Below are 15,674 nucleotides of genomic sequence, written 5' to 3' on the forward strand. Positions count from 1 at the left end.
ACCTGGAGTTTTCAAAGACTTTGCTGAAAATCCTAGAATATTTCAAGGAAGGGTGGAGAGAGGCGGGAGGTGGCCAAAAGCCTCAACCCTGGGTTGAAAAGCAACTTTTTCCTGTTAAAAAAAACAAAAAGAAACCAGGGTGCTGGAAGTGTTGCACAGCACTGCTGCCTTTCCAGCAGCATGAGGATGGGAAGGCGCTTTTCCAGGCAGGATGCTTTCGTGCCTGACATTGGCTCTGCATTACAGGTACTGCCATGGATGTGTGGAGCCATGGGGATGGCCTGAGCTCCGTGGGGATGCCCTCAGTTGTGTGGGCACGCCCTGAGCCCTGGGAAGACCTACCACCGCACCTGCCTGTCCTACTCCTGGGGTGCAGGGTCTATCACAACCCTGTGCTAGCAGAGTGGCAGGGATGGAGGTGCCGAGCTGCAGTGTGGAGCCGGGTGGGTTGTCACCCTGAGGACCACATGGTGGGTACCCTGGCAGGTAATCTCCATTTCCCTCTTCTCCCCAAGCTCGCTTGTGGGTTTTTTTTTTTATCATGGCATGGCCACAGCTGCTTGTAAGGTGTTGCCTGGCCCACAGCTCCAAGGGTCTGTTGTGAGCCCTGCAGCAGCTGGGCTGTGGGGAGAAGGCATGCTGCAAACCTGGCTGCAAAGACATGGATAATTCTGACCTCAGCTGATCTTGCAGGGCAGGTGCAGGATGCTTCATCTCTCTGCCAGTCCCAGCTCATCTGTGTGCTGCACGTTGCATTGGCCCGTGCCTCAGTTTCCCCACGTCAGGGCACAGTGACGGCACCCCCTTCCTCTGCCTGCACCTGGGGTGGTGGAGCCACGGGCAGGGCAGCCCCTCTCTCTCCAATCCCCAAGCCCACGGCCAGGGAGAGTCAGTCTGGGCTGTGGCCAGAGCGGCGGGGTTGTGTCTGTGCGTGGGTGGCCGAACCATGCAGCCAGGGATGCCACGTCCCTGGGGCAGGGGGCAGCGGGGGCTGAGCACATGGTGGGGGGGGCGCTGGGAAAAAATTGCTAGCAGTGGCCAGGCATTACTCTTGCTCACAGAGCAGCATCCAGGGCTGGCCCCAGCCCAGGCCAAGGCACCGCCAGGCTCCGGCCCCCCCAGCCCCAGTCGGGGTGCGGGGTGTTGGGGCTCTGCGGGGTTTCATCCCAGTCTGTAGGCTGGGAACTGTCCTGCTTGGCCTGTCTGGGATCCAGGCCTCTCAAAATCCAGTTATCTTTGGCACTGAAATCCCTTTCTGTGCTTCCCAGGTGCTGAGGGCAGGACGGGGCTACCTGTGACCCCCAGGAGAGGATGCAGGGATGTGGAGACATAGGGATGTAGGGGGGAAGGGATGCAGGGATGTAGGGAAGGGATGCAGGGATGCATGGAAGGGGTGCAGGAATGAAGAAGGGAAGGGATGCAGGGATGTAGGGAAGGGATGCAGGAATCAATAAAGGAAGGGATGGAGGGATGTAGGGGGGAAGGGATGGAGCGATGAAGGAGGGCAGGGATGGAGGGATGTGGGGACCCAGGGATCAGATCCGGCTCTGCAGCCCCAACTCCCCACTGACTGCCTGTACCCGGCGGCTCCCGGCCGTGCCGTGCCGCGGGGCCGGGAGGTGGCAGCAGCGGCCGAGGCCGGGGCCGGGCTGCGGGGGGGGGCGGTGCCGGCGGGTGGGTGTCCCCGCGGGACGGAGCCAGCCGTGGGCTCCGCGGGCATTCCCGCCTCCCTGCGGCCCTTCGTCCAGCTTAATCCGTTCGCGGGCCGCGGGGCCGCGCTCGGGGGCTCCTGCGGAGGGGGGAGGGGAGAGGGGAGAGGGGAGAGGGGAGAGGGGCTGCCCCCCCGCCCAGCCCTCCCGGGGGGGGCGCGCACACGGGTGGGGTCCAGCCGTGCTCGTTTCCTGGGGTTCTGCCCCCTCCGGCAGCTCCTCTGCATCGCCGGGAGCACCCAGCTGCGCTGGCACGGAGCCCCTCCCAAAATACTTGTCCGAGCTCGGGCTGTAAACCGTTTCTCTCTCCTTACAGCCGGCCACAGGAGCTCCCCGTGTCTTCTCCACGCCCCCCCCGGGGCTTCTTTCAGGTGCTGCTGGATTGATTGTTCATCCCCCCGACCCCCGTGGGCACCCAGCCAGAACCCTCCCGGAGGTCCCCCAGGAGTAGGGGGATGAGGGGAGCCAGTGAAAGCAGCCGCCTGACCAGGCCCTCTCCCCGCCTCGGGTGGGTGCAGGTTTGGCCCCGCATGGCCATGGCCCCTTGCCAGGGCTCCGGTGCCACCGCAGCGAGGGGTGCCTGGCACCGCTGGTGGGGTGCGCGGAGTAGTTGTTCCCCAGGAGGTGGCCTTCTCCCAGCCTGCGCTTCCTCCGGGAGCTGATGGCCTTATTTATGGATTGGGTGGTTAACCAGTGGTTTTGGTGAAACATCCAAAGGCCCTGGTGCTGCCTGTGGCTCGGACACGTTGCATACTCGCCTGGGAGGCTGCAAATGATCCGCCATAGTGGGCAACCTGGGTGGGACATGGCTCGGTGGGGTGGGCTGCCTTGGCCTGTAATGGGGGAGAGCCATGAGCCCCACCCACGCAGCCACAACTCACCCTGGCCACCGGCCCCCCTGGCCATGATCCCCCATGGCCACCAGCTCCCCTGGCCACGATCCCTCCCCAGCTATGAGACCCCACATCCTCTTGCCCACCCATCCGCTTCCCCACCGGTCACCCACGCCACGCCGAGCACCGCGGGGATCCGACCCCGAGCTGTCAGGGGGCACACGGAGATGCCCAGGAGCATCCTCGGGGACCTCGGGCCTCGGGGCGGGGGTATCGGGGGTGAACCCCGGCTTCTGGCCGCCGCCCCCCCCCCGCCCCCCGGCCGTGGGCTGTGCGGGACCGTTTACCGATATCGACTTTATTTTAAAGAAACCCAACCCAAACCCGCCCCCGGGACTCGCAGCGGCGGCGGGGCCGGGCCGGGGGCGGGGGTGCGCTGAGCGCTGCGGGTCTCAGCCCGCCCCTTCCCCGCCCGCCGCCGCCGCCGCCATGGGCGCCGCGGGGCTGCTCTGCGCCCTGCTCCTGCTGCTGGGCACCGGTACCGGCACCGGCACCGGCACCGGGCCCGGCCCGGCCCCGCCGCGGGTGGTGCTCGCCCTCCTGGCCCGTAACGCGCAGCACTCGCTGCCGCACTGCCTGGGCGCCCTGGAGCGCATGGATTATCCCGCTGGGAGCATCGCCCTGTGGTGAGGGGACCCCCGGGGGGGAGCGGGGACCCTGGGGAGAACCGGGACCCCGGGGTGCGAGGAGTAGCGGGGATCCGCGGGGAGGAGGGGGATGTGGGGGAGTGGGGACCCCGGGGGGAACCGGGATGCTGGGGTCGCAGGGACCCGGGGGTAACGGGGAGCTCCGAGGGAACTGGGATGCTGGGCGGGGTGGGGAACGGGGGTCGTGGGGACCCAAAGGACGATGCAGAGCGGGGAATGGGGAGCTGGGGAGAGTGGGGGTACTGGGGATTCGGGGTGATCCTGGAGTAATGGGGGTCTGGTTGGAGGGAACAGAGGTCTGGAGGAATGAGGGCCTGGGGGAGGGGAATGGGGACCCTGGGTGGGTTGGGACCCCGGGGAGGAACAGGGATCCTGGTGCTAACAGCCCCCCCAGCTCCAAAGGGTGGGGGGTGGCTCTGCCCTGGATGTGGGACCCAGCAGGGACCCGGGAGGGGCTGGGCACTGCCCCCCCAGTGAGGGGGCAGGTCCCCCACCTTTCCTCTCCTGAAGATTTGGGGCTGGCAAGGGAGGGGAGCCCTGGGCTTGGGGGGACTCTGCATCATCAGGGACAGACGCTGCTTCCCCCCTCCCTGCTGGGCTCGGCCCCAGCTCCCCCTTGCCCAAAGACATCCCCCAAACACCCTTTTACCATGCTGAGGGGGGTGGTTGGGAGAGGAGTCCCCCCCATCGGTTTTCTTCCTTGCTCCTTCACCGCCACCGTCTCTCGCCTGAGCTTGTCGGAAACTTTTCAGCAGCTGCTTTTGCAGGGGGGCCGAGGTGGGGACTGGTGGGGGGGGCCTGGCAGGGCAGCTGTGCTGAGGCAGAGGGCAGCTGCTGGCAGCAGAAGAGTGGAGGGTCCTCGCCTTCGCCTGCTGCAGCCCCCAGGAGCCCCCGGCCGCAGGACCCTGTGGGGTGTTTCAAGAGCAGCTGCCCGCGGAGGTGGGAGCTGGGGGGCCACAGGTCCTGCCTTGTCCCCTCTGTCCCAGGGGCTCCCTGTGACACCGGGGCAGCTCTTTGACAGGTCGAGGGTTCTGGGGACTGTGAAGACTTGGGGGTTGCCCCAGTGCAATGTGGGGCTCAGCCCCGTCTGTGCTGCGGTCCCTGTGAACATCATTGCAAGGTCCGGTGGGAGAGTTGGGGACACCGGCTGTGCCTGGGAAGGGAAGGTTTGGGGAGTAGAATTTTTGCTGCCTGTCAGGGCCTTTCCTCTGGCTGCCAGAGCTGCGGGGTGCAGCAGGGTGCGCAGGGGTGCTATGGGGAGCAGCAAGGTGCACGGGTGGGGGGCACGAAGCCGCTGTGCTCTGATGCTGTTCATGGTGGGCAGTCACAGGGTTGGGATGGGGTGAGCATGGCCAGGTCTGCCACCAGGCTGCAGGGACAGGGTGAGAGCCATGGGACAGCCTGGCTGGTGGCGGCACCGAAAAAGAAATTCCCCTCACATTCCTGCTCCTGCCAGCGCAGCCTCATTCCTTCACATTACATGTTACTTTCCCAAGTGAGTCTGTCACTGGCTCAGCCTCTTGGCCCCAGGAGCATTTCTAGTGTGGGGAGGGGGCCGTGGTTCCATGGTTGTCCCTTGCGGAGGACCCCCAGAGGGTGACATCCCTTCACCCCAGGTGTGCAACGGACCACAACTTGGACAACACGACCGCTATGCTGCGGGAGTGGCTGGGTGCAGTGGGGAAGGACTATCACTCAGTGGCCTGGAAGGTGCAGGAGGAGCCCAGGTGAGGCGTGGGGTTACTGGGGGGTGGGTGTGGGCTGCGAGGGGCTCCCGGAGCAGCACCCCACTCCCCATCTGGGGATTCTGCCAGGAGGAGCTGGCGGGGAGGCAGAGCTGGGCTGACTCAGCCGGCTGGCACACAGCATTGTGCACCAAGTTTGTGCGTTCCCAGCGAGCAGGGTTAACCCCTGCCTCCCCCCCACCCAGCTCCTATGATGACGAGCTTGGGCCCAAGCACTGGAGCAACAAACGCTATGAAAACCTGATGAGGCTGAAGCAGGAGGCTCTCACCTATGCCCGGGAGCAGCGGGCAGACTACATCTTGGTAAGGGACATGGGGTGTAGCAGGGTGGGGGCTGAGGAGGGTGTCCCACACCTCCAGGACCTGTGTTGTCCCCCCAGTTTGTGGACACTGACAGCATCCTGACCAACAACCAGACCCTCAAGTTTCTCATGGCGCAGAACAAGTCAGTGGTGGCCCCCATGCTGGACTCACAGACCTTCTACTCCAACTTCTGGTGTGGCATCACACCCCAGGTACGTCCTTGGAAAGCTCCAGGGAAGGGGCCCCCCATTGGGGAAGAGCCCCCCCATCACAGAGGCATCATGCCGGTGTGCTGCAGGGGTACTACCGGCGGACGGCCGACTACTTCCCCACCAAGAACCGGCAGCGGGTGGGCTGCTTTGCTGTCCCTATGGTCTATGCCACCTTCCTGATCGACCTGCGGAAGGAGGAGACATCACGGTTGGCTTTCTACCCACCTCACCCCAACTACACCTGGGCCTTCGACGATATAATTGTTTTTGCCTACTCCTGCCAAGCGGCTGGTGAGGGCTGGAGGGGCCGGGGTTTGGGGGGCCAGGGGGTCTGGGGGGGAGGCCATGGTGCTCACCCGTCCCACCTGGCAGGTGCAGAGGTCTATGTGTGCAACCAGCAGCGCTTTGGCTACATCAATGTCCCTGTGAAGGCTCATCAGACGCTGGAGGATGAACGCATCAACTTTGTGCATCTCACGCTGGAGGCCATGGGTGAGCATGGATGGTGGGGTCCCAGAGGTGTCTTCTGCCCCAGGACTGATGGGGACCTAGTGCTGGTCCCCAGGGCGGGGCTGTTGGCTCTGGGTCCCAGCCAGTGGGTTCTGGGCTCCACCAAAGGGGTGTCCCCTCTCTCTGCAGTGGATGGCCCCCCCATGCAGCGCTCCAGGCACATTTCCCTCCTCCCCAAGCCACTCACAAAAATGGGCTTTGATGAGGTAAGTGCCCAGTGGGCTCCGCCATGTCCCCCTGGCTGTTCTTCTGACTGCATCCATCCATGGCAAAGCCCGCCACAGGCTTTGGCTGAACCCCCTGTCGCCCATCCTGCCATGGCCAGGCAGGCTGTGTCCCCCCCCATGACAACATGGCCCATTGGCAGGGCTCTCCCCTTCCTCCCAGGTCTTCCTCATCAACCTGGTGCGGAGACCGGACCGGCGCCAGCGGATGCTGGCGTCCCTGCAGGAGCTGGAGATCGCCCCGCGAGTGGTGGATGCTGTGGATGGGAGGTGACCATGGGAGGGGGACATGTCCCTGCTCTGCCAGCCCACCCTGTCATGCTGGGGAGGGGACAGGGGGATGGCTGGGGGGGATGCTTCACGCATGCAGCCCCTTGCCTTGCAGCACCCTCAACAGCAGTGACATCAAGGTGCTGGGGGTGGATCTCCTCCCTGGGTACTATGACCCCTACTCCGGCCGCACACTCACCAAGGGCGAGGTCGGCTGCTTCCTCAGCCACTACAACATCTGGAAGGAGGTATGGGACTCTGGGGGTCATGGGGTCCCTAAGGGCCACCAGCATGGGACAGGGACTCTGTGAGCATCACCAGGTCTCTGGAGGACCTGGGGAGAGGGGTGTCCTGCAGGGTGAGTGGACCCAGCATGGCCCAGCGTCGTGCTGGGATGGGTTTAAACCTCTGGCCCCTCCCTGCAGATTGTGTCCCGGGGGCTGGAGCAGTCGGTGGTCTTTGAGGACGATGTGCGCTTTGAGGCTGCCTTCCCAGCACGGCTGCAGCGGCTGATGGAGGAGCTGGAGGGGGCACAGCAGGAATGGGACCTCATGTAGGTGCTGGGGTTGGGGGGGATGTGGGGTGGGGGGTCCCCAGGGCTTGGTCTTATGGCTTGCTGGCCACCCTACAGCTACCTGGGGAGGAAGCAGGTGAACATGGAGGACGAGGTGCCTGTGGAGGGTGTGCAAAACCTGGTGGTAGCCGGGTACTCATACTGGACGCTGGCCTATGCCATCTCCCGCCGTGGGGCGCAGAAGCTGCTGGCTGTCGAGCCCCTCTCCAAAATGCTGCCAGTGGATGAGTTCCTGCCCATCATGTACGACAAGCACCCCAAGTAAGGAGCTGGGGGTGCAGGACGGGCGCTGGTGGAGCAGCATGGCTCTGCCAGTGAGGGGACATGTGTTTCTTCTCTGCTGTCACCATCCTACCCTGTTCCCCCACTCCCCGGTGTTACTCATGCTGGAGGAAAACATGTAGCATGAGCTCATTCCCCCCTTGGCCGCTGCCTGGCTGCTGGCTGCTGGAAAATGGCCCTCTGCCAGCGCAGGGTGGGGGGACGGTGATGGGGATGGAGCCGGGGCTTGGTGCTGGCCCTGCATGGCGGTCTTGGCCCCATGGCTAGCAGGGAGCAGCCCCCTGTACCCCAGTACTGGTAGGCTGTGTGGTCTCCCGCCCCTGGTTGTGGGTCTCAAACCCATCTTGGAGTGCCTACATGCCCCTATTCCCAGGCAGGGGTCAGCGCCAAGGCTGTGTCTGGAGAGGGGGAGGCAATTTAGGGGGGGGTGGGTGAGTGCCAGTGGCCAGGTGTCCTGGGAGAAAGGGGTATGGGAAAGCCAGTGAGCAGGATGGTGAAACAGAGGGATTAGATGTGTAAAAGGGAGGATGGAGATGGATGGAGGTGTGGATTAGTGCTCTGGATGTGAACCAGGAGGAGCTGGCTGTCCCATGCTCGCTGGGATGATGGCACCAGACAGCCCTGGCCTGTGGCCAGGCTGGTGGGATACTGTGCCGGAGACCCCTCTGTGCCAGGGCTGGCCCCGTGCCACCGAGGCTGGTGGGGAGAGATGGGTCCCATCCCCTCTGCCATCCTTCCCCAGCCAGGCTCCGCAGCCAGCACGCCCCCAGCTTGGCTGCCTTCCCCCTCCCTGGTACCCCGTGTCTCTCCCCATCACCTGCCCTACACGGTGCCTTTCCTGGGTGGTTGGTACCGTTTTTCCAGACCTTTTTTCTTCACTGGGCCATGTGCTGTAAGCCAATTTCTCCTCTCGGGTTTGCTCCGCTTTCCCCAGCGAGGATTACAAGCGGCACTTCGCCCCCCGGGACCTGCTGGTGTTTTCAGCTCACCCCCTCCTGGTTCATCCCACCCACTACGCCGGGGACAGCAACTGGCTGAGTGACACTGAGACCTCCACCATCTGGGATGACGATGCCAAGAAGACGGACTGGGCTGGCTCCCAGAAGACCCTGAGAGACTCACGGGGTGGTGCCGGCCACCTCCGCTCCACCGCCCATGACGAGCTCTGATGGTGAGTGAGGCTGTGGGACCTGGGCACGTGGTGCTAGAGACAGGGGACAGAGCAGCTGGGCAGCATCTCTCTGCGAGCACCATGTGTGGATGTGTCCCGGCTGCCTAGTTTCTTTTTGCCATGTGGCAACAGCTCTCCCCATCAGACTCAAAGCATTGTGAAACAGAGAGAAGACCTTCTTTTTCAGGCAGGGAAGGGGGTGGGGGTGCAGATGTCCCACGTGGGGCTGCACTGGGCTGGTGGGGACTAGGGGACTGTGTCATGCTGCTACCTGAGTCTGTGCTGCTCCCCAGCCTCTTGAGCAAGGAAGGAACAATGGTCTTTGGCCTCCTGCAAAAATCACCCTAGTTTGGAGAGTGCTGGGGCCATAACGCAGGGGACTGTTTCACCCTGGTGCTGCTTGCTCCCCTGCAAAAGCAGGTCTCCCTGGGGCTGTGTCTGCGCGGCGTGGCTGTGTAGGCAGGCAAGCACCTGCACTCGCTTGGCCCCAATACAGCACCGCCACAGTTAACATCGGGTCAGACTTTCCCTGTCTGAGGTTGCTTGTGCTGGCAGCAGAGCCTCCCTGGGAGCAGCCAGACCGGGGGCGGCTGGAAAACAATCTTCCCACTGCCTCTACTGCAAGCGTGAACGTGTCGGGGCTGCTCCTGCCTTGACTGCTAACGTTTGCATCCTTGCCTCCTAGGGCCGAGGGCTTGTGACCCATCTGGGAGCACCGCCGGCCGGTGGCTGATCCTGCCCACTCACACTTGAGAGATGCAGCTGCCCCGGACAGATTCCCCCTGGGGTCCTTCCAGTCTACATGTGGCAAATTCACCCAGGGCAGGATTTGCCCCAGGGCTCCTGGAGAGCCCTTTCCCTGCCAGGTGGAGGGACGGGGGGAGCACTGTGCTCTGTTTCTGCTGAGGACACATCTCCAGGACTGCCTTGAGTGATGCCAACTCTGCCATCTCCCTCCAGCTTGGACTCTGGGGAGTGTTTTTCAAGCTGGGGGCTGGCTCCTGCAGTGGCACATGTCACATCCTGCTGCTGACTGGGCTTGTCCCTCACCTGTGCCGTGTCTGGGCTGAAGCCCACGGAGGATTAAAGCAGACTGTGTTTGAGCTGACGTACCGGGTGCTGGCTGTGCTGGGTGCCATTGCCCCACGTAATGTCCCCAGGGCATACCCCGCCGGGGTCATCTTGGAGCTGCAGTGTGAGGGTCTGGCAGTTCCCCTGGCTGGGGATTGCTTTGGGAATGAAATCTGTAATGGAGAAAGGGAGGGAGGAAGGTGGGGTGGGAGGCAGGGACTGGAGCTCTCCCCTGGAGTCCAGGGGTGAAAAGGTGGGTGACATTTCTGTGGAGCTCAGCTGTCCCCTGGGAATGCTGATGGAAACGATTTCCCTCATTGACACTAGCTGTGGCCTTGGGACTGAAAACCCAACACCAGCTTGAGCACCGAGATGTGCAGCCGAGTCCTGCTGCGCTCCGGCATCTGTCACCTTTGCGGCCAGCTCTGGAGGAGGGTGTTTGCTTTCCAAGAGCCCAGGCTTGTTTGGTGCTAAACCTCAGCTCCTCAGCAGGGTGACATTCGGTTGAAAATTGAGGGTTTTCTGGGGTGGGGGAGAAATTTCTTTAAAAACATTGCAACTAGCCCTAGTCTGGGTGAGCTGGGGAGATGTGAGCTCCCCAGAGCTGCTGCCTCTTTCCACCCCTGCCTGGCAGCTGCCTGCCCCTTTTGGCCCTGGAGCAGCTGCTGGGGTTAGCCCCAGGATGGTGTGTTGCTGCCTTCACCCAGGGTCTGGGGGCTGTGCTCCTCTTCTCCCCACAGCTTGATGAAGGCGATGGAGCAGTGGGTAGAAGCCTCGGTAGCCGAGACCCACAGCGGGATGTCTGAGGCCACCAAATGGTTCAGGACAGCATCATTCGGGGCAGGTTGAACAGCTACAGCAGGGACCTCCTGAAGGAAAACAACGAGCTCCAGGAGATCACATGGGACCTGAAGATCCACGTGGCTCTACTGGAGAACAGGGAGTAGGAGATGACTGAGTGCATGGTCCACAATCTCAGGGTCCCAGCCAGTACAGGCACGGGCAACAGAGCAGGGTGGAGAGGTGATGGGAAGGTTGGGGACACCTTTGCTTTTCTGCCTGTCCCCTGGTCACAGGTAGCCTCAATGCTACGGGAGGAGCTGGGAGCTGAGAGGACTGGTGCCAGCTGGAGTGGAGGAAGGAAGCAGCAGCAGCGCTGCGGTATGTGTGACCCAGCAAGGGTCCTGGTGCTTGTTCCAGCGCCCACTGGGATGCGGGCAAGTTGCTGCCCGTGCTGGGGCTCTCACTGCAGCCGCGCTCGCAGGGTGTGCAGCTGGATGGGATGTGCTGGCAGAGACCAGGGCTTTGGGAAGCTGCAGTGGTGGGGAGACCCCGCTTCTCGGTTGCCCTCTCCACCATGAGCCCTCTAATGGGTCTGCGAGGAGGAGCCAGAACTCCTCCAGCTGTTGGAAGCTCCAGTGTTCAGCTGAAAAACTACCTAATTCAAAAACTATGAGGCCAGCCCTGAAACTTGCTGCAGCTCAGCAGGAGCAGCTTCGTGTGCTGCTGAGCTATGAGATTCCAGGTAACTGGTGCTTTCCACAGGTTCTCAAGAAGCCAAAGTGGTTTTGGATCCTGCAGAAGTCACTCCTGTTGCTCCCCACCTTCCAATTGGAAGCTTCTTTCCAGTGTGAGCTGGTGGAACAGGGGTGGGAACATGGATTTGAGCCACAGAGAGCCAGGGACAGTTGGGGTTCGACAGGTGACACAGAGGAGAGGGTTTATTTAATTTCTGTGCCAAACTGCTGTACAAAGCCACTGCAGAGGTTTGAGTGGGACGCAAGCTGCCCATACCTGTGTGGGGACAGACTGGGGCTGCCCCAGCACGTGGCCAGGCTGCCTCGCAGGTCCAGCTCTGCTCCACACCACCGTCACCCTGCAGCGTCCGCAGTGCTCTGTCCATCGGCCATGTGGATCCCCAGGGATTTGCATCAGCCCCTGTCACCTGGCTCCCCCATGGGTGCTCTCCTCTGCAGAACATGCTCCAGCAGACAGGCCACTGCCTGGGCCAGGACCTGCTCCAGCCTCTCCTGCTCCCCGGTGCTGAACGGAGCCAGGACGTAGCTGGACACTGTCACTTCACCCTCTGGCCGCCCGATGCCAACCCTGACCCGGGGCATCTCCTGGGGAGGAAGAAAGAAAGCTGAAGGAGCTTCATCTCAAGGGCCTGGCTGAGACAGAGCTGGGACAAGGGGACAGGGCTGTAAGTGGGGCTGGGCAGTGAGGGAGAAGGCCCTCATGTTTTCCAGGTCGTTTTAAGTGCTTGCTCCAAGAAACATGATTTTGGAATAGGCTTTTGCTGGGCCGTGCTGAGATCCCAGGCTCCTGCCAGGCCTGGCAGAGCTGCTCAAGCTAATTGTTTCCATGTCCTCCATGGCGGCCAAACTGACATCAGCCCTTGGCGAAGCAGAGGGAAGGAGGGGAAGGAGAAAAGTGAGGGGAGGAAAGGGAGCAGGGGCTTGTCTGAGGGGAGTCAGAAGAATGAGAGTGGGGGGATGACAAGCCATGTACTGAGGTGGGGGCAGGATTGAGGCCCACTTCCATCAAGACCCACTCACATTGGAGTGCAGAGCACTGATGCAGGATCGGACCCCGTTGTGTCCCCTTGGGAGAGAAGGAGAAAACCAACATTAGCCTGTATCAGACAACCCCTACCACCACCCTGGGTATGGTCTTGGGGTCTCTGCAGACACTGCTGCAGGGACTCGGGGATGTGGTCCCAGGCAGGAGTTGTAGCCCCCATGCCTTGCCTCTGCTGGAACATTCAGCCCCTGGGGCTGAGAGCAGCTGGCTGGCGAGGATGGAGGAAGTGGGGCTGGGACAGCAGGTTCTGTGTGTCTCAGCTCTTGCTGCAGCTGGTGCGTGTGTGACCGAGCACTGTGGCCCAGGTACCATCCCTGCCCTGGCCTGCGGTGGAAGATTTCCTAGGTTAAATGTCTTAAGGCTGACCCAGGAGCTGGCGCTGGGGCAGGCAGAGTGCTATAAAAAGCCCATGTGGTGTAGCCGATGGGCTTGATCCAGCCCACAGTCACTTCCAGGAGGCTCCCTGCCCTTCCTGCCAGGGCAGGAACGGGGAGGCTGACCAAACAGCTGGCTGTTGCTTCTCCAACTGGGATCAGGCCCAGGGCTGGCGCTGGGGCTGAAAACACCACCAGGCTGGTGGGATGGAGCCAGAATGGCCCACGTGCCTGTAAGGGCATGGCAAGGCCTCAAGCCAACTCACACAACCAGACAGCTGGGGCCACCCCATACCTTGCACTGCCTCCTAGCTTGATTGCCACCTTGCCTAGGGCCTTGTCCAGGTCGTCATGAACCAGGTAAATGTCTTCTGGGCGGAGGTTGTAGATCTCAGCTTTGGAAACAGAAATACAAGCCAAGAAATAAGGGGGAGACAGACTGACCAGGCCCTGATCCTGCAGAGCTGTACAGGAGGGCAGCAGAGCCATCATGGGGACAGCAGGGCCATTACAGGGCCCGGTGCCACAGCAGGCTCCGGGGGTGACCGAGCCGCTCACCAGCACTGGCGATGCTAAGCCCGTTGAGGTTCATGAGCCTCCGTGGCTTGAGCAGCAACAGCTCCAGGCCGTGGGCCGTGGCCAGGGCCACGTCGGCACAGCACCTCCTGTCCGCTCGCCAGCCCTCGGCCACTGCCAGCTGCCGCGCCAGCCGGTCCAGCACTGCCATGCCCACGCTGTGCCGTGTCCCCCGCAGCCCATAGTTGCCCAGGCCGGCCACCTGCCCGCCGGGTGTCAGCAGGGCTCTGCCAGGCCGCCATGAGACCCCTGGCCCCTCCACGGGACTGATTCCCCCCAGCACCCCTCAACCCTGCTCCCCCTGAGCCCCGATCCCCTCAGCACCTCTCCCCCTCAGGCCCTCTTCCCCATAGCCCCTCTCCCCGTCAGCCCCTCTTCGCCTCAGCCCCGCTCCCCCACAGCCCCGACCCCCCCCCCATTCACCCCCGCTCCCCCCTCACCTCCCCGCAAACCCGGTCCCGCCCCCCGGCCCCACCATGACGCACGGCCCCGCCCGGCTGACGAGCGGTCTCGCGCGCCCCGCCAGCCTCGCCGCCAGCATCGTACCGCCTGCTCCCCTCCCCCGTGACGTCACGCCCGCGCCGCCGCGAGCGGCCCGGCAGCGCCCCGCCGCCGCCATCTTGCTTACGGGCAACGCCGCCATCTTGCTTGCAGTCAACAGGGCGGGCCCGGGGCGGTGGCGTGGGGAGGGCCGCGCTCCGCCCACGCAGGGGGCGTTGCAGCTGCCGTGGGGAAGCCCCGGGGCTCCGCAGACTGCAGCCCCCGCCCCCGCCGCCTCCCGCCTGCCGCCTCCCGCCTCCCGCAAAGGGCCAGCCCAGCGGGGCGGCTGATGCAGGGACTGGGGAGCGCAGGCAGGGCGAGTCGTGGCGTTACGGGGAGCCGCGGCCGGAGCGGCCTCTCCACAGCTGTCAGAAAGGGCTGGACTTCTCCTGCGGCCAGTGGGAGGAAGTCATCACCTGCTATTCGAAAGCCATCAACCTGGATCCACGGGGGTAGCGGGTCCCCAGAGGGCTAGGGCTACACCAGGCTGGGAGCCAGAGAAGGGAGGCAGCATAGTTAAGGCTGGCTTTCATGCTGGCATCTGGCTTCAGGCTGCTGTTAACCTCTCACCAGGCTGATCCTGAGTAGTTTGAGCAGGGCTGGGCTGGGCCAGCATGGGCTGAGGGTTGTCTGTGGTGTGGCCAGAGCTGTATGAGTAGTGGGCAGAGGCCTTCCTCCAGTTCTGTGACTTCCAGTTGGCCATGCTGAACTTGAGGAAGGTGCTCACACTGGTGCCCGCATGGGAGCAGCCCTCCCTGGCTCATCTGGCCCTTGCCCTTGCCCTTCAGGGTAGCCACCGTTCACCACACCATGTCCACAGCCCTGGCCTGTGCTGAGGCTAACAGGGCTTACCTGCAGCGCCAGTGTCTGCTCAACCAGGAGTGCTACTGTGAGACCCTGGAGGCCTTCACACAGGCAGCCTCGCTGCAGCCTCCCCACAGGGTGTTTTGCCAGAGGAAGTAAAGCCAGGGCAGCACTAGGCTGCCCAGCTCCTCTGGCCCTGCCATGGGCTGCCTCCAGCCTTGCCTGTCTCCTCTTACAGCACCATGTGCCTTGCGGATCTCAACAAGTTCCCAGAGTGCCTCCAGATGCTCAACGGAGAACTGGAGGGGAACATGAAGAACCCTGATCTGTGCATGCTCTGTGCCTCCTTCTATGAACGCTTTGGGCAGGTATGGCCACTCCGGTCCCTGAGGGGCCCTGCTTTCCCTCCTGGGGGCTGGGGATATGCTGGGAAGTGCCAGGCTCGGAGGGTACCCGGCCTCCCCAGACAGCTGGCCCTGTGTCACCAGGACATCTGACAGGCCCTGGAGCTGCAGCTGCAGCACGGAGCTGCTCAGGCCCTGAGGTGGAGGCTGCTGAGATGAGGCCAGGAGGCCAAGGCAAAGGTGGTGTCCAAGGCCCTGTGTAGGGCTGGGTGTGGGGCCTTGCTGAAGATCAGTTTTGCCCTCGAGAGTGAACTCCTTGGCCACCAAATTCTTCACCCTCAGGTAATGAGAGTCTCGCCATGGCTGGTCAGCTCTGTTGGCCTCCAAGTTTTCCTGTCTCTGGCCCTGTGTCATGGCGTGACCCTCCACTGATGGCTCAAGGACTTCAGTGCAGCCTGTGAGGACTTCACCTGGGCAAGGGAGCTGGGTGCCCCAGTGGGGCCTGGAGGCCCAGGAGGCTCAGCAGCAGCTGGCGCTCGGCTATAACAACTGTGCCATGCACTGCTACGCCTTGGGACAATTCCATGAGGCTGTGATGCTCCTTGGCAAGGCTCTGCGGGACAGGAAGAGGGAGAAGGGGCTCTATGTCAACAGAAGCAGCAAGCAGCTGGGCTGGGGATTGCAGCGTGGTTCCCGGCATGAGGGCTGGGGTGTCAGCAGTATCTGCACTTGGCATTGAGTGTGTGCAGGGGAAGGCCCTGTGCTGGGGTCCTGCGTTAGGGAGTGGTGACTGAAATGGGCAGTAGGTCTCCCTTTCTCCCTTGGTCCTGACCCCAGTTCAC

General features: G+C 63.0%; 2 protein-coding genes across 6 annotated transcripts; one reads left to right on the forward strand and one right to left on the reverse strand.

The window, feature by feature from the left end:
• The first annotated feature begins 1,822 nt into the window (after positions 1 to 1,822).
• On the forward strand, positions 1,823 to 9,643 carry CERCAM (cerebral endothelial cell adhesion molecule). Of its 4 annotated transcripts, none has more exons than XM_064468365.1 (14): positions 3,182 to 3,228; positions 4,260 to 4,369; positions 4,866 to 4,976; positions 5,180 to 5,297; positions 5,375 to 5,509; positions 5,596 to 5,800; positions 5,882 to 6,001; positions 6,149 to 6,225; positions 6,407 to 6,513; positions 6,629 to 6,761; positions 6,939 to 7,066; positions 7,145 to 7,348; positions 8,304 to 8,540; positions 9,226 to 9,643. In XM_064468365.1, exons 3-13 carry the CDS (start codon positions 4,903 to 4,905, stop codon positions 8,536 to 8,538), a joined length of 1,536 nt encoding a protein of 511 aa, XP_064324435.1. In that variant the 5' UTR covers positions 3,182 to 3,228; positions 4,260 to 4,369; positions 4,866 to 4,902; the 3' UTR covers positions 8,539 to 8,540; positions 9,226 to 9,643. The 4 variants fall into 4 exon arrangements, with proteins under 4 accessions (XP_064324434.1, XP_064324433.1, XP_064324435.1 ...); XM_064468366.1 differs by lacking the exon at positions 3,182 to 3,228 and adding an exon at positions 4,078 to 4,188; XM_064468364.1 differs by lacking the exon at positions 4,260 to 4,369 and having other exon boundaries at positions 1,823 to 3,228; positions 5,888 to 6,001.
• Positions 9,644 to 11,305: 1,662 nt separating this feature from the next.
• PTRH1 (peptidyl-tRNA hydrolase 1 homolog) lies at positions 11,306 to 13,718 on the reverse strand. 2 transcript variants are annotated; one of them, XM_064468371.1, is made up of 5 exons: positions 13,620 to 13,718; positions 13,127 to 13,346; positions 12,864 to 12,963; positions 12,170 to 12,215; positions 11,306 to 11,734 (listed from the first exon to the last, which is right to left on the reverse strand). In XM_064468371.1, the coding sequence occupies exons 1-5, from the start codon at positions 13,683 to 13,685 to the stop codon at positions 11,543 to 11,545; spliced, it is 624 nt and encodes a 207-aa protein (XP_064324441.1). In that variant the 5' UTR covers positions 13,686 to 13,718; the 3' UTR covers positions 11,306 to 11,542. The 2 variants fall into 2 exon arrangements, with proteins under 2 accessions (XP_064324441.1, XP_064324440.1); XM_064468370.1 differs by having other exon boundaries at positions 13,127 to 13,371; positions 13,630 to 13,701.
• Positions 13,719 to 15,674: the final 1,956 nt, after the last annotated feature.

This window comes from Phalacrocorax carbo, chromosome 18, assembly GCF_963921805.1.
Source record: "Phalacrocorax carbo chromosome 18, bPhaCar2.1, whole genome shotgun sequence".
Lineage (NCBI taxonomy): Eukaryota > Metazoa > Chordata > Aves > Suliformes > Phalacrocoracidae > Phalacrocorax > Phalacrocorax carbo.

Coding starts and splice junctions, on each gene's coding strand:
- CERCAM (XM_064468363.1), top strand. CDS start 2,624: ATGGCCACCAGCTCCCCTGGCCACGATCCCTCCCCAGCTATGAGACCC. Junction 6,002..6,148: donor TCTCACGCTGGAGGCCATGG/GTGAGCATGGAT, acceptor CTCTCTCTGCAG/TGGATGGCCCCCCCATGCAG. Junction 6,226..6,406: donor CAAAAATGGGCTTTGATGAG/GTAAGTGCCCAG, acceptor CCTTCCTCCCAG/GTCTTCCTCATCAACCTGGT.
- PTRH1 (XM_064468370.1), bottom strand. CDS start 13,685: ATGCTGGCGGCGAGGCTGGCGGGGCGCGCGAGACCGCTCGTCAGCCGG. Junction 12,216..12,863: donor AAGCTAGGAGGCAGTGCAAG/GTATGGGGTGGC, acceptor TTCTCTCCCAAG/GGGACACAACGGGGTCCGAT. Junction 11,735..12,169: donor TCAGTGCTCTGCACTCCAAT/GTGAGTGGGTCT, acceptor CTTCCTCCCCAG/GAGATGCCCCGGGTCAGGGT.